General features: G+C 39.8%; 1 protein-coding gene across 4 annotated transcripts in view; it reads left to right on the forward strand.

Moving 5' to 3' along the window:
* The window catches only part of BRCA1 (BRCA1 DNA repair associated), a 120,979-nt gene that overhangs the window by 15,065 nt on the left and 84,131 nt on the right, over nucleotides 1-21,783 (forward strand). For all 4 annotated transcript variants that reach the window (XR_004536763.1, XM_033918009.1, XM_033918007.1 and 1 more), the window contains exons 3-8: nucleotides 246-299; nucleotides 1,414-1,494; nucleotides 7,972-8,060; nucleotides 11,480-11,628; nucleotides 16,018-16,123; nucleotides 20,316-20,364. Coding sequence is in view for 3 of the 4 variants with exons in the window: in XM_033918009.1 (XP_033773900.1) it covers nucleotides 246-299; nucleotides 1,414-1,494; nucleotides 7,972-8,060; nucleotides 11,480-11,628; nucleotides 16,018-16,123; nucleotides 20,316-20,364 (528 nt within the window). In the remaining variant the exon portion in view is untranslated. The remainder of the gene's footprint in view (nucleotides 1-245; nucleotides 300-1,413; nucleotides 1,495-7,971; nucleotides 8,061-11,479; nucleotides 11,629-16,017; nucleotides 16,124-20,315; nucleotides 20,365-21,783) is intronic.

The raw sequence follows: 21,783 nt of genomic DNA on the forward strand, positions 1-21,783 counted from the left end.
GTCACACATTCATGTGATGTCATCATGGCGACATCCACGCACTTCTGGGTGCCTCGTTAAATTTTAGGACAGTCAGTCATGACCTGTTTTGTGCAATTCTTTCCATCATCTCTTGGGTTGGAAAGAATAAAAGAACCAAATTGAGAAAATATTTTTCGCTTGAGTTTCTTCCTTAGTCGGCCTTGGCATAAGGGACTTGGAATTGTTCACTTATTTTAATTCTCTTTTTCCTTCTTTCAAACCAGTCTGGAGTTGATGAAAGAGCCTGTTTCAACTAAGTGTGACCACTTATTCTGCAGGTAAGCTTTCATGACGTTCCCTGTGGCCAGCAAACTTCTTTTTACTAGGTATTGATAGCATCTTTATTTATTTATTTATTTATTTCGATTTCTATCCCGTTCTCCCAGAAGCTCAGAACGGGTTACAAGCAGACATTCCCAATCGTTTGAAAACAGACTAGTCAGGACAACAAATAGGTTACAGTAGACAATAACAGAGCTTATTCTAGAGACCAGACTGGTCATAGCAAAGAGTACTAGGAGAAGTATATTGAGGAGGCAGGTTTTAATGGTCCAATTGGTGGACGAGGAAGGTCTTTTATGTGTATACAAATGAGTAAATTTTATGAACTCTTGGAGGACTCTTAAGAAAAAGAGTGGAGATTTGCTTCTTTTGTTAAGGAGCACTTCTCATGCTGTGACACAGCATGTCTTTGGGATAATGCAGGTATTGAGCTAAACATTAGCAGCGAGTCTGAGAGACTGAAGAGAATTTCTAATGCACCCTGACATGGGGGTAGGTTCATTCCTGTCATGGTAGCATATAATCCCTCTGATGGAAGAAAGTTGAACTTAATGGGTTGCAGGTACCTTTTTAGCCAGAGTAAGTTTTCCAGTAACCCAGAAGAACTGTAAGTTATCCCAGGACAAGCAGGCAGCATATGTTCAACATGTGGGTGACGTCATCCACGGAGCCCCGTAGCGGACAGCCTCGCAAGCAGACTTGCTTGTAGAACTTTTAAAGAGTTCGCGAGGGCCTTCCCGCCGAATGTAGGTCGTGCTTTTCCTGTGAGGTACCTCAGTTCAGATAGCTAGCTAAGAAGCGAACCAGGGGAGGTGGGTGGGTTGTGAGAATATCTGCTTGCTGTCCAGGAATGAGAGTTCAGAATGAATGGAGATCAGAAGATCATTCCACAGCTGGAGACCACAAAAAATAATTTTTAGTTGTCTCATAATGATCATGTTTTGGGTATGGGGTGAGCAATATCAATGATTAGAATCCATAGAGCTTAACATCTGAGCGGGAGAATAAAGAATTGTGACTGAAGACAAATATGAAGTGTTCCAGCTGGGCCTGGGAGAGTTTTAAGCCGATGGCGATGCTTTTTCATATATGTGTGATCTCTTTGTTTAGGTTCTGCCTGTTGAAACTGCTCAGCAAAAAGAGGAGAGGTTTAGCAGAGTGCCCGATGTGCAAGAATGAAGTTACCAGAAGGTGATGCACAACTTTGGATTGCTCTCAATCCCTCTCCATGGACCATCACTTTCCCTAGTGGACAGGCAAAATAAGGGTGGTGTGCCTTTCCTTTTCCTTTTTTTGTAAAATTATTCAAATCTTTATTGAACCTTTGCATAAAAACACAAACAGAATCAGATAATATTAAATCCATGTTAACACCTAATATAACCATTCAGAGCAAAGTGCATTTTGTTAACACACCCGGAAGCTTTTCTAACTATAATATGAAAGGGATAAGACAAATGTTATTAGGTGCCTTCAACTCATGTTCAAGTCCTAGTGACTTAATTATAGATATAAAAAGAAATTGGTTTTTTGCTAGTCTGGTCAAGTCCTCCAATGTCATCCTCGTGGTTGTTTTCAACGTGTCCAGCCATCTGATTTCAGGTTACCCTCTTCGCCTGGTTCCTTCGATCTTTCCAAACATGATGTCCTTCTCCAATGATCTTTCTCTTCTGACAGTGTGACCAAAATAAGACAGTCGTAACTTCATCATTTGACTTCGAGTGACATAGCTGGTTTGATTTCTTTCAGAATCAATTTGTTACCCCCTCACTCCTCAAAGGCATTCAAATGCCTAATCTGGTTTTATGTTCAAATGGGCTAGTTTTCCAAAATATCAGTACATATATTTAGCTGTTATATCCCAAATTATCCATACAATCTAAGTGGGTCACAGGAAAAACACACAGTAATTTTAAAAAGCATATACAATAAATCAGACTGAAAAGAAAAACTATAAAATTCAGTTCATCATAACCGCCAAATAAAAATACTAGACACAATTAGTTTGGCCAAACAGTATAGACTGGTTTTCTTTTTGAAAATAGGCCTCTTGAAACAAATAACATTTTAATTGTTATCTAAATAGTAAAAGTGAAGTGATTTTATCCCAACTCCAGAGAAAGATTGTTCTACATTGTTGGACCAGCTATGTAAAATATTAAAAAATGATCCTCCTCCTAGTCAAACTTGGTGGAATAAGGGAACTTGTAATAAGGACTTTCTTTGATCTTAAATTTCCAGTTTGACGATATATTTTAAACACTTTTTCAAACAGCAACCAGTGCATAATTTTGTAGGGCTTTCAATACTAGTATTTGAATTTCCAGTGCAATAGGTATGTCATTCTGGACAAGGGGGGTTATGTTCCAATGGCCACAAGCCTGTGCAGAAGGAATCCACTCTGGATTTTTTCTGTAAACTTCCTACTTCACTGGGAGCTTTACAATTTTTCCCTTCTTCACATGAGCCAGAAGAAGTATTTCTGTTCTGCTCTGTTCTTAATTTTATTTGAGTTATTTTTGGATTTTCTTTGGTTTTTCAGTGCTGGGAGCTTCCCTGTCCAATTCCACCTGCGTGGAGAAGAAGCAGACTGTGGTCTGCAGCTGACAGAGGCCAATTCCTTGTCGTACCTGTTAGCCAGCCTGCAGAAACATTTTTGGAGTTCAGGGCCGTCCCTGGTTAGCATGGCTCACTTACTGCTTGGTAGGGGTTTGAGCACAGGCTGTTAGACATTCGTAGGAGACTCAGTGGTGTCTCACAGGGTGCCGGCTGCATTTTTGCCTCCCTCCTAGTTGGCCATCCGTCGGTCTGTGGGGTTAGGGGCACAGTCAGACGCCATGTCCGGCTGGCAGCCTGAAGAATCCAGCATTGAAGGAGACATTCTAGATGAGGCAGCAATTTCTTCTCCCTTACCAGCTACTGTTCAGAGCTAAAGCAAGCTGCAGCACATTGCCAGCACAAGTCACAGTGAGTAAGGCTGTTACAGCCTGTAAGGGGAATCGGGGGAGGTCTGAAATTCAGCATTTCAGTGGTTTGGATTGTTCGCCCAATGTGTGGCGGCAGCCAAGAAAAGCAAATAGATGCTAGGAATTATTTTTTAAAAAGGGATGGATAACAAGACTAAGAATGTTATAATGCCTCTGTATTGCTCCATGGTGCGATGTCATCTAGAGTATTGCGTTCAGTTCTGGTCTTCTTATCTTAAGAAAGATATAGTGGTGCTAGAAAAGGTTCAAAGAAGAGCGACCAAGATGGTAAAGGGGATGGAACTCCTCTCGTATGAGGAAAGACTAAAACAGTTAGAGCTCTTCAGCTTGGAAAAGAGATGGCTGAGGGGAGATAGGATTGAAGTCTACAAAATCCTGAGTGGAGTATAATGGGTACAAGTGGATCAATTTTTCACTCCATCAAGAATTACAAAGACTAGGGGACACTTGATGAAGTTACAGGGAAATACTTTTAAAACCAATTGAAGAAAATGTTTTTGCACTCAGAGAATAGTTAAGCTCTGGAACGTGTTGCCAGAGGATGTAGTAAGAGCGGATAGTGTAGCTGGTTTTAAGAAAGGTTTGGACAAGTTCCTGGAGGAAAAGTCCATAGTCTGTTATTGAGAAAGACATGGGGGAAACCACTGCTTGCCTTGTATTGGGAGCATGGAACATTGCTACTCTTAGGTTTTGGCCAGGTACTAGTGAACTGGATTGGCCTCTGTGAGAGCAAGCTACTGGGCTTGATGGACCATTGATCTGACCCAGTAAGGCTATTCTTATATTCTCCCTCATTAAAAATCCAAAATTCACCAGTTTTTGTCTTTTATTTCATGGTTTTTCAAGTGTTTTTTTGGCATCAAAATCCTGACAGCGGCCATCTTGGATTTTAGCATTCTTTTTCTCTAAAGTTTCCTGCAACTCCAAAACATCCAGTTTTGCCTTAAAACTTGTTGGAATGGACTCCTTGGGTTATTTTACCAATAAGCTATGTCAGGAATGTGCAAATTGTGCGCTTTAGGAGCATCCTTGCACCACGTGCCATGCCTACTCATAAAGGAGAGGCGGGAGCATCCGGCTTAGTCTCTCATTTACGTTCTAGGGCTGAAGAAAGGGTGGGTAGGCGGCTGGTTTGAGCAATTTTCTTTTCAGGACTTAGAAATGGCGACTGCCCTGTATGTAAGGGTGCAGAAGCCGCAGAGCCCAAGAGATGCAAATTACAGTCATGCTCGGGTGATGCTATGCTACCTGGTACTGCTTTCTCTCCTGAAATTAATTTAATGTGAAATGTCTTAAGGAAAGTCATCCTTCCCAGATTGGGGCATTTCCCTTGCAGTCTAACACTGCCCAATACTTGGGAGATCCCTTTGATGAGGATACAGATGATGATGAGTTTATCACTCTTCCCTTATTGCAGGGGTATCAAATGTCGGTCCTCAAGGGCTGCAATCCTGTCTGGTTTTCAGGATTTCCACAATGAATATGCATGAGATCTATTAGCATACAATGAAAGCAGTGCTTGCAAATAGATCTCATGCATATTCATTGGGGAAATCCAGAAAACCTGACTGGATTGTGGCCTTCAAGGACTGACATTTGACACCCCTGCCTTATTGTCTCAAGATGCGCCTCCCCTCTCTGGGGACACAGGTGCTTTGGATCCTTTTTAAACTCTCGGCACTGCTGGATCTATATTTCGGAGACCTTGCATGAGCTAAATTTGCACACTCATCCAGTTTCATCTACTTCCTCTTCCCTTATGAGTGGAGTGTGGGTTCAATCTTCTGAGTTTCCCTGGCATTTGGATCTTAATGTCTTAGTTACTGAGCAGTGGGATTCTCCAGAAGGGTTCCTCAAGGTTGTGAGAGCCATGTCTCGGTTGTATCCTATGGTGCAGGATGGCCAGCAACTTTTTGTCCAGTCTAAAGGGGATTCCTTGGTGGCATAGGTCACTCAGTGCATCTTTCTTCCAAGTGAAATTGGTATAGCGTTCAAAGACATGCAGGATCACCGTGTGGATGTGGTTCTCAAGTGGCTTTTCGAAACATGTATTCTTTAGAGGAAAGATGGGAGAAGGGAGATATGATAGAGACGTTTAAATACCTATGTGGCATCGTCTCTTTCATTTGAAAGGAAGTTCTAGAATGAGAGGGCATAAGGTGAAGTTAAGAGCCGATAGGCTCAGGAGTAATCTAAGGAAATATGTTTTTGCAGAAAGGGTTGTAGATGTGTGGAACAGTCTCCCAGAAGACAGAGACTGTCTGAATTCAAGAAAGCATAGGATAGGCTCCTGGGATCTCTCAGAGAGAGGATGAGATAATGGTTACTGCAGATGGGCAGACTGGATGGGCCATTTGGTCTTTAGAAACATGATGGCAGATGCCATCGTGTTTCTATGAGTGTTGGAACATCTTCAGAGCATTTAGTGCTCCAGGCCGCGGAAGAAACTTCTACTGCAGCTTAGTAAAAGGAGCCCTAAGTTTGATATATACAAAATCCAGAGATTGCTTCCATCCACAAACTAATGTAGATGGACGTGGACTTAGGAGAGTCTCTTGTACTGGCAAGTCCAGTGTGCAAGCAAAGGATTCTGGGATATTAAACAAATCTGATTCTGGGGAATGTCTGCAGATAGACTGAATGACCCCTACCCATATGCTACTAACAAAAGACCTTTTACTTAGCATGCCACTGAATGATTCCTGAAAGACCAGTACTTGAGATTAATAAAAAAAAAAACCTTTTGCATAGTGCTGGGGAGTATCCTGCCAAACCCTGGACTTTCAAAAGGTACAGTAAGGGCAGGTGTTTAAAGAATTCTGACACAGAATGGCTCCAGCTACCAGAGCCATTGTTTCTAACAGATACCAAATCGTGACAGAAGACACTGGAAGTTACTATTTTGGGAACAAACTCAAACCTATACTGTATAGACAGGCTTCAAACCCTCTGTTCCCTTTCTATTTCTCTTCTTTTCTCTCTCCTTCAGCTGTTCATACCAATACGCACACCATTCATTCATTCAGGCAGAGTACAGTCTCTTACTGCTCTGCTCACAGTCATACACCTCTCCTCAGCTATTATCTGGACAGCCACATTTTCTTAATACGCCCACAGAAGCAGCTCTAAATCTAACTTTTACTCTCTATTTGCAAAAGCCAATTCCTATAAAATAAACCTTTTAATGCACCACCTGGCTTGTCTAATCATCTTACTTCCTCTGAGGCCTGAACCTGGGACCCAAACTAGACTACTAGACAGTACAAAACCAAGTGACACCAAAGATTACAAATCTAAGCATGCTTTCTCCTTGAGAATTGGTTTGGGCAGAGGTCTTGGCTGATATTTGTGGCTGTGGCATTTTATTTCATTTATTTTGCAGATAATTATTTCCTTTAGGGATATACATGGTTCCAAAGTTTTTCAATTTGTTTTTTGGGTGGCTTTTTTTTTTCTCAGTTTCTCATACCATTTCTTTTGATTTAAACCCCCCCCCCCAAAAAAAAAAAACAACAACAAACCTATTCACGTTAGAGCTTGTTGATGTGCAGAAATCGATTGTGTGCACATTGGTTTCTGAGTTTATAAATGTACAATCAATTTTGCATGTGTTTTTTCTAAGACAATCTATTGATTGCAAAGCTCTAGTTTCCTTCACAATGTTTGAATTTAAAAAAATCAAATTTATGCATTTTCTCCTCCTGATCTAACCGTGCCCCAAGCCAGTCTGCTCTTTTGCTTGGGTAAAAGTACACTGATTGGGCCTCATGCATATTTTTACTTGTTAAGGACTGGGCAGTGGATGACTTGCTCTTTATCTGGGTAAATAGCTCTGAAAATCATGCCAAATGCACATATCTCGCATATATTCAATATTGTATCTTTTTTTTTTTTTCATAATCTTTATTCATTTTTACATCTTACAACAAGTGTATCAATAAATTGACAATTGAAATGAAGTACATCACTTGAATTTCTTTCATATTTAACAGTAATATATAAAATTTAACCCCTTACCTCCCATCCTTACCATAACATATGTAATATTTTTTAAAAACATATACAATAAGTGAAATACAGAGTAAATTTATCATTTTACAATATAGACATTGCTTAAAATTCTCAAAAATTCATACTTATTAATACCCTCCTCTTACCCACCAAAACTTTTCCAACTGTTTTCCAATCTTACTTACCTCCCATCCCTCCCCCCCCAGATATGCATATTATCTTATGACAAACCATAACTATAGAGATTCTACAAAGGACGTCAATGGGTCCCAAATTAATTTAAAATTTTCATTATTCCCTAATATGGGCAGCATTCATTTTCTCATATTTATATATTAGACATAAACTTGCCCACCAAAATGTAAAATTGAGGCGATCCCAATTTTTCCAGTTTTGTGTAATCAGTTGTATAGCTGTACGTGTCATACGTGTTTTCTTTATAAGTTGATATGATTCTTAAGATACAATATTGAATATATGTGAGTGAATTTACATTATATTTGCCTTAATTGCTTTAATCACTCACACCACATTAAGCATTGAATTTGTAGTCCCCCCTGATCTACTTATATGCACGTATCTAGCTTTTTATTGTGTTAATTAAATCTTGGCTTTTGAATCTTTGAAAAGAACAAATCTGATGAGCCTGGAATATCTCTTTTTGTTGCAGAAGTATCAAGGAAAGCCCCAGATTTAAGCTATTGATTGAAGGACTCCTGAAAACCATCCAGGCCTTTGAAATGGACACGGGATTCAAATGTAAGTATTGCACATGATGCTTGCAGGTTTGGGATGGAGGACAGAAAATTATATCTAGATGGCAAAACAAGCTTCCTTTTCAGACCAGAGTAGAAACAATGACTTAGTAACTTGACAGATGAGTTGCACAAGCTTGAAATGAGTATTAGGAATTGTAGGAAAATAACTCCCTGGTGGGCATGGTAGGGACAGAGCAGTAATAGAATATCATGAAGGCACAGAGGGAAGCTGGGGCAATGCCAGAGATCAGCTTGGGAAATGGTCAGATTAATGGTTTTCAACAGTTTGTGTTTCCATGTGGCTGATTTTTTTTTTTTTTTCTTTAAAAAAAATTGAAAAACTTCAGCATGAAAAACCTGTAATATTACATTACATCATATAGCTTTCAACCACCTTATTTAGGTTCTTTGCAGATAATAAGAAAGAAGGCTTGGAAAATACCAAGGAAATGGTGATAAGAAAAAAAAAATCTGTAAGACTCTTGGTCTAATTAACAATTCCAAAATAATAGATTACAATGCACTTCCCCAAATTTTATCCATTTATTTAATGATTGCTATAGTTGGCCATTTGCTTATGCATATTTCTGAAACAAAAAAGTGCCATCCTAAATATACGTTCTAATTGAAGTTGGCAGTGCCTTGAATGAAAAAGAAAATGAATGCAATTTCCTGGATCGGTTTTGGTAACTGCTAGAAGATTTTTAGCTTTTTGTGGTGGGAAAGGATAGTCACCATTTTTCATTGTTTTACAAATCCAACCTCACTAGATCCTTATTCTTAAATCATGTGTTATATAGGTTTGTTTATTATGCAATTTTGTTGTACCACTTTTCATGGCAAAAAGTGGTTTACTAGTAACTAAGTGGAAAAAGGAAAGAAACTCAAGGACTCCTTTTACGAAGGTGCGCTGGCGGTTTTAGCTTGCGCGAACCCTGCACTACACGAAAAATACTAACGCAAGCTCTATGGAGGCGTTAGCTAAAACTGCTAGCGCACCTTCGTAAAAGGAGCCCCAAGTGTCTTGATGGGAAAGTCCAAATGGGAAGAGAACGTCGGCTATCTTGCATCCATCCTGACCCTGAGAGTCAGGAAAAGCAAGGGAGAAGTACATATTCACAAAACATCTTACAGACGACCACAGATGGACGGGTAGCACATTCCACCAGGACTGAGCAAGGAAGAGAATTGAGCATGCTAGACAACTGAGCGCGGAAGACATCTAAGCGCAAGACAATAGCGCGCAGGACTTTATATCACAAGATAATAGCACGCAAGACAAGAGGCTAGGTAGAAGCAAGGGAAGTTGTCAAAAGCATGTGATCGACCAGGTCAAACGTTGGCCAAAAGATCGAGAGATAGCAAAAGCGCAATATCTCCCTTTTCAAGAATGGAATATATTTCACTATGTAAGGTGGTAATGGTAGTTTCAGTTCTATTGCCTAGGATGCAAAATCTGCTGTTGATCAGCATAGATGGAAAAGTGATCAAAAGCAATTTTTTCAATAACTTTAGAAGCAATGGGAATATTTGAAACAGGTCAAGATTTAGATAGGTTTAATGGATCTAGTGAAGTGGCTTTAAGATGTGGTTAGACTACAGCTCATTTACATGTAAGAGGAGTGGAGAAAGGCCATGTCCAGGAATGTTGAGCCAACTAGATGGAAAAGGGTTGAGTAAACAGGTAGGGAGGTACATATGCTTTAGAAGACTATGAAACTTGATAAGAGAAGGAATAGAAAGATCAGTCCACTGTGATGAATTTGTAGAGATTGAAGAATCTAACTTAAGCGAGCAACACCCGGATTAACAAGAGGGCAGGTACTGCGTGATTGCCCTAATTTAGAACCTTTATTTTGAAAATATGAAGCTTAGGTATTGGCTGACAATGGGATCTGCTTAGAAAATGTGGGGCCACAATTAGACAAATTAACTACAGTTTAAAAAAGCTTTTGAAAAGGTTATTGGTGTCATGAATAATCCGTGAAAAGTATTTTTTGTTTTGCTAATCTTCTAATTTCATAATTATAATGATTCGTGAAGTTCCTTTGTTTCCTCCACAATTGATTGTCCCTGTGAAGCTGCTGATTCAGGATCAACAGGCCAGAATGATAACCAAGGAGAAGGTCTTTACGTCACTCCATAGTTTGGAGGAGACACTTGATGTATTTGTTTTATTGAGAAAAATTTTCAATAAATAAACCTTGAGAACTAGAATCTGTGACTGACTGATAGAAACGAAGATACAGGGATTGTATACCAGCTGTTAACAAAATTTATTATTTACCTACTTCTTCAAAACGTAACCATCAAGAGGCCGGTATTACCAATCCTCAATCTCCTGTATTGGACATAAATAATATTTTTGCAATTCTTGAGGAGTCAGTAACAGGATCCTCAGCAAGATCTACTCTTCTAGTCTCCTTTATCTTTGAACGGGATCTAAATGTTATAATGAAACTTTATTTCCAACGTACCAAATATTTTATTCTATTGCAAAAGGTTCTGGGTTTACCAGGATGTAGCATGCTCAACTCAGGAAAGAAGGAAACTCGTTATCTCAATGAGAGAGGAAACAAGATCCTTGGGGGCTACTTTTTTATTAGCCTACGTAGTTAAATATTTAGATGCTAAATATGCGTTTTTCGCCACAGAGCAACTTAGGGCTCCTTTTACAAAGGTGTACTAGCGGTTTTTAGCCAGATTAGCGCCGCTACCCAAAAAACTACCGCCTGCTCAAGAGGAGGCAGTAGCAGCTTGCGCGTGCTATTCCACGCGTTAAGGCCCTAACGTACCTTTGTAAAAGGAGCCCTTAGGGTCTTTCTGGACAAAGAAAATTGCTTAAGTTTCAATTGACATTGAAAAAAGGAAGTTAGGGGGGTTCAGTGTTAATGCCTATGCATTGTGTCTTTGCCTTTTTCTTTATTGAAAAGTTAAATTTCGTTTGGTCTAAGGAAGGATTCCATTGTTTTTTATCTAATGTTTATACCCTTAAATGTTACTTTTACTGTGTTTCATTAGCAAGAAGGTTTTTTTCTTCTTGTAAACAATGTTATAAATTTAATTAAAAAAAAGAAAACTAGAATTTACAAACAAATCAGAATTTTATCACACATCTAGTGGTTACTAAACAAAGTTAAAAGGCTGATGAAAGACACCTTGGACCTTTTTATTACATAGGACTATATTTAATGTGGGGATGGGGAGGTATGTTACGTGATTTAATGGGTTTATTCCTGATGAATGGGATGGGTGGGGGAGGGGTCTTTTTATATGCATTTGACAATAATTGTTAGAATGTCAAGTGATTTGTACGAATTATCTGATTGAATTTTGTACACTTGTTGCAAGAGTTAAAACTGAATAAAGAATAAAAAAAAAAAAAAAGAAAAGTGTAAAAGTGTTTTCTTTTTCTGTTAGTTTCATCAAGTCAAGATTGTACTAAAAAGTGCACCGAGTCCAATGCAAATGAGCAGCTGAACAAAGATGGCGGCACTGTGCACAGTAGAGGCTATAGAAGGCGACAGAAGATGGTCCAGGAGCACGGACAGGGAGAGAAACCAAGCTTGGTAAGGGCTTTTGGTATCCAAGCACTTTCCTGCTAATAGTAATGTTTTACCCAGAGCATGAGGGCAAAGTTGATGCCCAAACTTGGCAGAGAGGAGCAGCAGGCTGATTTAGGGACCTCAAGTTTTTCTTTATTTCAAAATTAACACAAGAATTCTCTTGTTACAGAAAATCAGAGAAATATATAAAAGGAAAAATTTTTTCCATTTGTTACACAATATAAATTCAGCAATTCTTAAAGTCAGAAAAAAATCTAAAGAACACTTACAATATTGTGCAAATAATTATTGAACCTTTCTTAGACCACAATAAACTCCTTTGGGAGGGCAAGATGTACAGAGATAAGGAGTTCTCAAACAATATAATTAATTAACTGATTCAACCCAGTGTAAAAATTTCACAGCCATCTCATTTAGGTAAACTTTTTTGTGTCCAGAAAACTACGAAGCTGCTCCGGCATAAAGTAAACATAGTTTGTACCAGCATATCGGACAAAACACTTACGGGGATAATTTAATAGTTTAGTTTCTTAAAAGTTGGATGCTTACCTTTTGGTGGATTTAAGAACCTAAGTTCAGCTAAAAATAAACAACTTTTTTGACAATCATCCTCATAATCAAGAAGAATTGCCCCAAAGCAGCCTCTTACCACTCAGGTGTTGGGGCTTTTTTCTTTTCTTTTCTTTTTTTAATGGCAGATGTTGTCCGTGTGTTACACATGCACAATATCTGCCCCATTAAAAAAAATAGAAAGCTCCCCCCCTGATGGTCCCCTCCAAGCCTACACCCCCTCCCCATGACAACCCCCAGTATGAAAAAATTGGCAAGAGGGATGCCCACGCCCTCCTGCCACTGGATGCCCCCTCAAATTGCCCCCTGAACCTCCCTGTACCTTAAAAATAGATGACAGAAGGAGTTTCAGGCACCATCCTGGAGACGGGAGTGATTCCTGGGGATTGGAGGAAAGCGGATGTGGTCCCTATTCACAAAAATGGTCACAGAGATGAAGCGGGAAACTACAGGCTGGTAAGCCTCACTTCAGTTGTTGGAAAAATAATGGAAGTGTTGCTGAAAGAAAGGATAGTGAACTTCCTTGAATCTAATGGGTTACAGGATCTGAGGCAACATGGCTTTACTTAAAGGTAAATCGTGCCAAACAAACCTGATTGAATTTTTTGATTGTGTGACCAGAGAATTGGATCATGGGCATATACTCAATGTAATTTACTTAGATTTCAGCAAAGCCTTTGACACGGTTCTTCATAGGAGGCTCTTGATCAAACTTGATGGGTTGAAGTTAGGATCCAAAGTGGTGAACTGGATTAGAAACTGGTTGACGGACAGACGCCAGAGGGTGGTGGTTAATGGAATTCGCTTGGAGGAAGGAAAGGTGAGTACTGGAGTCCTTCAGGGTTCGGTGCTGGGGCTGATTCTGTTCAGTAGTTTCAAGTTTATTAAAAAAATTTTAAACCGCTTAATCAGGTTTCTAAGCGGTGTACAATATAAAATTAACATAAAACAGGTTAAAATTAGGGATACTAAACAATACCAAACTAATTTAGTGAAACACTTAATAAGACATATGGACTAACTTCAAACAATAGGAAAAAACAGGGAAGAACTACAGTCGTGAAAGAAATAGCGCAACAAAAAAGGGAAAGAACAATACGTTAGGATAAAAAGAGATGAAACTTGTTTTTTGTCCTTAAAAGGACAGTTATTGTTCAAAGGCATCTTGGAACAAAAATGTTTTAAATTTTGATCTGAATTGTTTTGTTACAGTTTCACAGCACAAATGATTGGAACGCAATGTATTAATTAATTGTAATGATGGTATGACAAAAAGATTTTATGACATTGAACAAAGCGTTTTTGAAGGATTATAAGGAATTAAAAGTCTGTCAATGAACTCTGGTTGATTATTTAAGTGTGTTGTAAAGGTTAAAAGTAAGATTTCATAACTAATTCTGTGTTCAACGGGTAACCAAAGTGCGTTGAACAGGAGAGGTGAAACGTGATCGAATTTCTTGGCGCCATAAATAATCTTGACAGCTGTATTCTGCACTATATGTTTGTGTGTGACATTGCTGAAGGGTTAGAAGAAAAGGTTTGCATTTTTTGCAGATGATACCAAGATTTGTAACAGAGTAGACACTGAGGAGGGAGTGGAAAACATGGAAAAGGATCTGTAAAAGTTTGAGGAATGGTTTAATATTTGGCAACTAAAATTCAATGCAAAGAAATGCAGAGTAATGCATTTGGGAATTTATGTTTAATAAAATTTTGATTAAAACGCATTATCATATATTCAATGCGAGGTACAAAATATAAAATAGGGTATGACAAACATGGTATTTGGGGGGAAATACTAAAATGTAGACTAGTATAATAATAGGGACAAAAGGAAGGAAAGTGGAAATATGATTCTTGAGGAAAAGAAAACATATAGGGGAAATAACAACAATAGTAATAAAATCAGAAAGAGCCGTATGTGCTGGGAGGTGAGAGGCTGATATGCCCAGATCAGGAGAGGGACCTTGGGGTTATAGAAACAGTGTGACAAAGCGGTGGCTGTTGCCAGAAGGATGCTGGGCTGTATAAAGAGAGGCGTAACCAGTAGAAGAAAGAAGTTGTTAATGCCCCTGTACAGGCTGATTGTGGAACCCCACTTGGAGTATTGTGTTCAGTTTTGGAGACCGTCTCTGGCGAAGGATATAAGAAGACTTGAAGCATAAGAACATAAGAAATTGCCCCCGCTGAGTCAAACCAGAGGCCCATCTTGCTCAGCAGTCCGCTCCCACGGCAGCCCATCAGGCCTAGTGCCTGAACAGTGGTCCCTGATTAATTTTGTAATTTACCTCTAATCCCATCCCTATAATCTACAATCTACCTCTACTCTTATCTGTACCTCTCAATCCCTTTGTCTTCCAAGTACCTATCCAAAGCTTCTTTGAACCCCTGTAGCGTGCTCCTGTTTATCAGTCCAGTCCAGCTCCTGTTTAGCGGTGCAGAGGAGGGTGACAAAAATTGTAGGAGGTTTGCGCCAAAAGACGTATGAGGATAGTCTGGAAGCCCTGAATATGCATACCCTAAAGGAAAGGAGGAACAAGGGAGATACAATTCAGAAGTTTAAATAACTTGAAAGGTATTAACATAGAACAAAATATTTTCCAGAGAAAGGAAAATGGTAAAACCATTGGACATAATTTGAGGTTGAGGAGTGGTAGACTCAAGAGTAATGTAAGGAAATTCTTCTTTGTGGAGATGGTAGTAGGCATTCCTCTTGCCGATCTTTTGGTACCATTGTCGGGGAGGGACCAGCACCACAAATTTTTTTTTTTTTTTTTAATGGGCAGACTCTTAGGTCTGCCTGTGTTTTTCATTTTCTGTCTATCGGTAAGACCTGTCAGCTTTTGACCAACCCGATTCTGGCATGCAAGTTTAGGGCATTGATCCTGGTTTTAATATTAATGACCTCATTTGCATGCCAGAGTCGGAGAATGTAGGACCGTAAGGAAAACCACGCAGTGACCCGTTTGGGCATTGGGTTATCAAATACAATTTGTCCCCAAACCAGTCAAACCGGTTTAGCGACGATCGTTAGACGATCGGACACTTTAATGCATCTAGCCCTCTGTCCTTCCTACCTCCTCTTCCCAGCAAGAGTTCTCAGGTAGTCATTGGTGGCTCAGATCACCTAGAGCAGATTGAATTTGTTCAGCATCAATCCCTGATGCAGCCTGATGGCAAAACATTATGTCATTTCAAAAGGTTCCTCGATAAAATCTTCTCCTTTCAGGCGGTTAAACTGAATCCATGGCTCGCCCAAATTGTGCTTAATGCCCCCTCCTATCTTGACTTCAGAAAGCAGCTCAAAACACAATTATTCCACAGATTGAATTCTTAAGGCTTCTTACTACTACTATCTTTACTACCTCTCCTCTTTACTTCTATCCTTAATGACTGTTATACCCATCCACTTATGGCCTGTAACCAATTCCTACTCCTATTCTTATATTGTATTCTTATATTGTACTTCATACCTGTTAACCTCAATGATTTCAGTGTTTGTATTTTTGATTTAACTGCTGTTTTGTATTTTTTGATTAACTTGTGAACCGCCTAGAACTCTCTGGGTAGGGCAGTTTACAAAAATAAAATTATTATTATTATGATGTTGGGTTTATTATGAGCACTCTAAGTGAATACATTTTATTGCTTTGTCTTTCTACTTTTTGAGGGCGCACTCCCTTGCTTTGCTTGGTGTTCTGTGGTGCTTCTAGTTCTGTAAAACCACAGGATGTCCCTTGTGCTTCTTATCCAAGTGATGTTGAATGAACCGTTTGATTCTAGTTTCTTACTAAGTCATTTCCTGTTTACATTTATGGGCAGGAAATGAATTCAAACGTGCAGCACTCGGGGAACCTGTCCAGCAGGCGCTCACAGAGGAACAAAAGACAGACGCAAGATGCCATTGAGCCCCTCTGTATTGACTTTGGTAGGAAACTTGCTTTTAGTTGTTACCATAAGTACTTTTCAGGGAGTGATCACAAATCAGGGAAGTTATTTCTTCATATTTCTGATTAAAGAACATAAGAGTTGCCGTAATGGGACAGACCGAAGGTTCTTCAAGCCCAATATCTGGTTTCCAACGATGGCCACAGGTATCTGCCAATATCTCCAAAGACTAAAACAGATTTTATGCTTTTTATCCTAGAAATAAGCAGTGAATTTTCCCAAGTCTTTCTTAATATTGGCTTAAGAACTTTTAGGAAATTAACCAAGTTAACTGCTTTCACCACATTCTCTGGCAATGAATTCCAGAGTTTAATTACAGGTTGAATGAAGAAATATTTTCTCTGGTTTGTTTTGAATTTATTACGTAGTAGTTCATTGCATGCCCCCTAATCCTAGTATTTTTGGAAAGATTAAGCAAGCAATTCATGCCTACCTGTTCCACTCTACTCAGTATTTTATAGACTTCTATCATATCTCATCTTAGCCATCTGTTCTCCAAGCCCTAGCCACTTTAGCCTTTTCTCATAAGGAAGTTGTCCCATTCTCTCTATCATTTTCATTACCCTTTTCTCTACCTTTTTAAATTCTGCTATATCTTTTTTGAGATGTTGTGACCAGAATTACACAAAGTATTCGAGATACGATCACACCATGAAGCAATACAAATGCATTGTAACACTTTCATTTTTGTTTTCCATTCCTTTCTTGATACACTTCTCTCTCTGTATTCGCTGTGATAGGGGATTAACAGAACCGCAAATACAGAAAAACCGCGAATAACTTTTTCATATGTTATAAACCATCGTGAATATAGTGAAACTGCGAATAACATGGTGGGAGACCTGGTCTGTTCCTGAAGGAGAGGCAAAACATGGTGAAGAAAGTGCTGTGAATCAGTGATTTTCTCTGTAAACGCTTGGAATCAGCGATTTCTCAATGTAAGCTGATGTCATTTGGGGGGAGGAGCCAGCAAACTAAAAACCGTGAATAATCGAAACTGCGAATGCTGAAACCGCAAATACGGAGGGAGAAGTATTCCTGTCTGCTTTCTTAGCCGCCACACACTGAGCTGAGGATTTCAACATAACCTCAACTATGACACCTAGATCCTATTCCTGGTTGGTGACTCCTTATGTGGAACCCTGCATTAAGTAGCTATAGGTCGGGTTCCTCTTTCCCACATGCATCAGACTGATGGGTCAGCTTCAACAATTCCAGAAAGATCTAAAAACTTGGTTGTTTACACTATTGTCTGAAAAGCTTACCTGATGAAGTGCTATAGTAACAGTATATCCTAATCTTTTTAGTCTTTTAATTAATTTTACATTTTAGTTTAAATTCCAGTGCTGTCTTTGAAATGATACACTAATAATACTTTCTCTCATATGCTTATTCTTATGTCACTCTAATTTAATCAATTGTGAACCGAGTCGAGCTCCTTCGGGAGATAACCCGGTTTATAAACTGAAGATTAGATTACATTAGATCACTTTGTACTTGATCGCATTAAATATCATTGGCCATTTTGATGCCATGTCTTCCAGTCTCACAAGATCCTTTTGCAATTTTTCACAGTCCTCTTGCAATTTAACAACTTTGAGTCATCAGCAAATTTAATTACCTCACTAGTTATTCCTAGCTCTAGATCATTTTATAAATTATATTTAAAAAGCAGTGGTCCCAGCACAGACCCCTGGGGAACCCCACTATCCAACCTTTCCATTGAGAATACTGACCATTAAAAACTAGTAGTCCCAGCACAGACCCCTGGGGAACCCCACTATCCACCCTTTTCCATTGAGAATACTGACCATTAAAAACTAGTAGTCCCAGCACAGACCCTTGGGGAACCCCACTATCCACCCTTTTCCATTGAGAATACTGACCATTAAAAACTAGTAGTCCCAGCACAGACCCCTGGGGAACCCCACTATCCACCCTTTTCCATTGAGAATACTGACCATTAAAAACTAGTAGTCCCAGCACAGACCCCTGGGGAACCCCACTATCCACCCTTTTCCATTGAGAATACTGACCATTAAAAACTAGTAGTCCCAGCACAGACCCCTGGGGAACCCCACTATCCACCCTTTTCCATTGAGAATACTCTGTTTTCTATCTCCAACTCTCCAATTTACTAATCGAGACCCCAGACTACAAAACTTTCAGAAAATTCAAAAAATCCATGAAGACTAACTAACACCGTATGAAACATTTCAATCCTCTGAAGCAACCCACTTTACTCTGTAACACCTTTGGACATGTCCAGAAATGCTCTTCTGTAATCTGCCTTGAACCGCAAGGTAATGGCGGAATAAAAATCACTAATGTAATGTAATCTCTTAATCAGTTCTTAATCCACAATAGAACATTACCTCCTGTCCCATAACATAACAGTCAGTTTATATACCACAGGACCTTGAAATTCTATGCGGTTAACAAAAGATTATAATGGTGTATACAATTGAATAGATTGGAAATTATGTAACTTCAAAAATAAAACTAACAGAATAAATTACTAAAGTATGATGTCTGTAAGCATGGCAATTAATTACCCAGATATTTAAGAAACAAGTATGTCTTTAGGTTTCTTCTAAATTTCACATAAGAACTTGAAGACGGGAGCTTAATCAAGATGGCGGCTGGTAGCTCATACTGTGATGCCGCGATGCTGTGGCTGGGGTAATTTTTCTTACCTTTCGCTGATGGTGAAAAGGAAATCAAAGGTCTGGGTTTTCCTGGACCATTCCAGTACCCCAGTTGGCTCGATGGACGTCTTTGTCGAGCGCGGAACCCGAACTCCAGATCCGGAGTGCTCCACGGCAGTGGAGCCCTTAGTATTTGGAGTAATAATGGAACAATTTCATATTGGGAACAGTTGATTCCACGAGTTAATGCTGTCGAAACAAGAATATACCAGAATGACTTTTAAGTGTAAAAAAATTGGGGTTTTTTTGTCCATTATAACTTCCTTTGTTAAATAATGCTGGATGGGTGGGTGTGTGGGCTCCTATGTTCCCCCTTTTTTGGAGGGGGTGGAATTGGAGTGGGCAAGCCTCTGTGTGATATTTCCATCAGTATAATATAGCTGACTGAGGATAAGGAACCAACTTCTCCAGCTGTTTTTGCTATACTGACTACTGGTGTAACTTGTTCATTTCTGTTAAGGGTTTGGGGTGATCTCAAAATGAAAAATGTTTGGCATGTTGTTCTGTTTCTTTACATATTAATTTTGTATGTTTACTGAATGTGTTTGACATTCAAAATAGAATACAAACAGTCTTAAATATAACAAAGTATAGTGTACATTCAAAAATGGCTTTTCTAAAACTGTGCACTTGGACAAGCATATGTGCTGACAAGAGCACCCATAAGATTTACATGATCTTGCTTTAGACCAGGGGTGTCCAACCTTTTGGCTTCCCTGGGCCACATTGACTGAAAAAAATGTTTCTGGGGCCGTGCAAACACTTCAGCAAGACAGAGGAGGGAGCCGGCAAGACAGTAAACACCGGGGGCAGCAGAGGTAAACACTGCATCGCCCTCGACCGGGGCCACACGGCTGCATGCGATCCTCGGACCGCAGGTTGGACACCCCTGCTTTAGACGTTCCCTGGGTCAATATTCAAAGCAATTTAATTGGTCAAAAAATGGCTCGTAGCCGGTTAAATCGCTTGTTTGGGGCTAACAATTAGTGCCTTTGAAAACGACTAGTTAGAACTCAATTCGAATCCAGCTATTTTGGGGGTCTTTAGGGGGCAGAGTCAGCACTTAACTGCTCAAAGTAGCCATAGATATAGGACTGCCTAAAAGTCAGTCCTTTCTTTATGTAAATACTGACGATCACACTTGACGGCTGTGTTTTTGCCAGTTCCATAATCCTGGAAATTCAATGCCGAAACTCAGACAAGGCCTATCATTGAATTTCTATGGATCATGCCAGCCGCGGTCAACAAAATGCTGGTTGCCACCAGCTGAATCTTGACCCCAATTTTTTAAAGGCGCATAGAAACTTGGTGCCTTTATAAAAATGGGCACCTTTTAGACATTTCATTATTGACATTTTGTTATAAAATTAGCTCCCACAGAGCATTTGATTATTTAGACTTCAGTCTTTTGGCATAGCTAAGATGAAATCTGTTTACATTTGAGTACTGATTTGCTTGTTTCAGGATTGGATTCCTCCTCAGAAGATTTATTGGAAAAAGCAGGCAGTATTGGGTAAGCAAGAAGAAAACAATTTTGAACATAATCCCTATAATCGGATATTTTAGTTTCTTTCTAGCTCTTCTGTATATATTCTTTCTTTCTTTTTTTTAAGGGAGCCACTTATTCAGGAAAATATGCCAGGATATGAATTTAAATGTAGGAAATGTTATTGGACAAGCACCATCATGTCATCTGACAATATTATTACAGTTCTGAGTGCCTTAGGTTTCCTTTTTACTGGACAGTCTTGCAGCGTTATCATGTTTACAAATCTCAGGTAGATGTCTAGTGACACGGCAGGGATAAAGCATGTTCTTTAGCATCCTTCCAGACTGGCACAGAACGGATGGGTTTACGCTCCTCTGCCAGCAGGTGGAGACTGAGACATTGACTTTTGGCTGTAGTACAAATGGACTGTGCAGTCACAAATACAATCAGTCTCCAGCATATGGAGGTGGTAAGCCTGTGCAGACTTTCCCTTGTTTAGTATAGGGTCTGTTGGATTTGATTAGTAGCTGGTGGGGGTCTGTCCAATCTCGGAGATGCCACACTTGACTGGATGAGTTCTTCTCCCCATTTCCTCTAAATTTTGGGCTTAGAGGTGCCTCAGCTGTAAGTCTTGCCATAGTTCAGGTCTGCTCATTTGTTAGCTAAAGCTGTATTTTAAAAACCCCACAAAAACATCCTGAGGCAGTGCCTGTCTGAAAGGAAGCTTTAAATAAGCTTTTATTGCATTTAATTGTTAACAGGCAGTTTTACTTTCCATTTTTAGCAGTTCGTAATGAGCACTTTAAAGACACAGAAAAAGTACTCATTGTGTTCCCTATGAGCGGTGGATGTGACAGATGTGAGCACGAAGTGCTCCAGCCGCCTTGAAGGGGAATCCTCGTCTGCTTTAGGTGCTGGTGAGCAGGGTTCCCCTTTGCGTGTGCACCGCTCGTTGGCTGCAGGCAGTGTGGAAGCCCGGGCTTCCTCTACCTCACACACAAGGATTTCCTCAGCCACCGACGGTCAGGGAAATAAGGTTTCCCTTACCAGCGATAGTGCTGGGGACTCCCTAGCTGCTATAGCAACTGCTGCCTGCAGTTCTGCTTTAGCGGCTGGGTCTGTTTGGGCCTCTTTGCTGCTACCGGCCTCGGGAGAGATTTTGTTGGCAGACTTTCCTCAGTTTTGGTGGGAAGCTCCACCATTTTGCCTAGGGTCTTAGGTGACCTTCCTCCTGTCTTAAAATGTTTCTTCTGGGGGGTTGCCTCTGATTTTGTTTTAGCCATGTACAAGGCTTACTTGCAAGCTGCTGGGGGTCCTGCTTCTTCCCTGGGAGTCTCTGGTTTTTTGGAGCTGCCTTTGCCTTCACTGTCTGCCCCCCCAGTCCCCCCATCTTCGTCCAAGTGGCTATGGGTTTCTTGGAATGAGGATTTTTTTATTTGTGGA

This window comes from Geotrypetes seraphini, chromosome 13 (genome assembly GCF_902459505.1).
Source record: "Geotrypetes seraphini chromosome 13, aGeoSer1.1, whole genome shotgun sequence".
Lineage (NCBI taxonomy): Eukaryota > Metazoa > Chordata > Amphibia > Gymnophiona > Dermophiidae > Geotrypetes > Geotrypetes seraphini.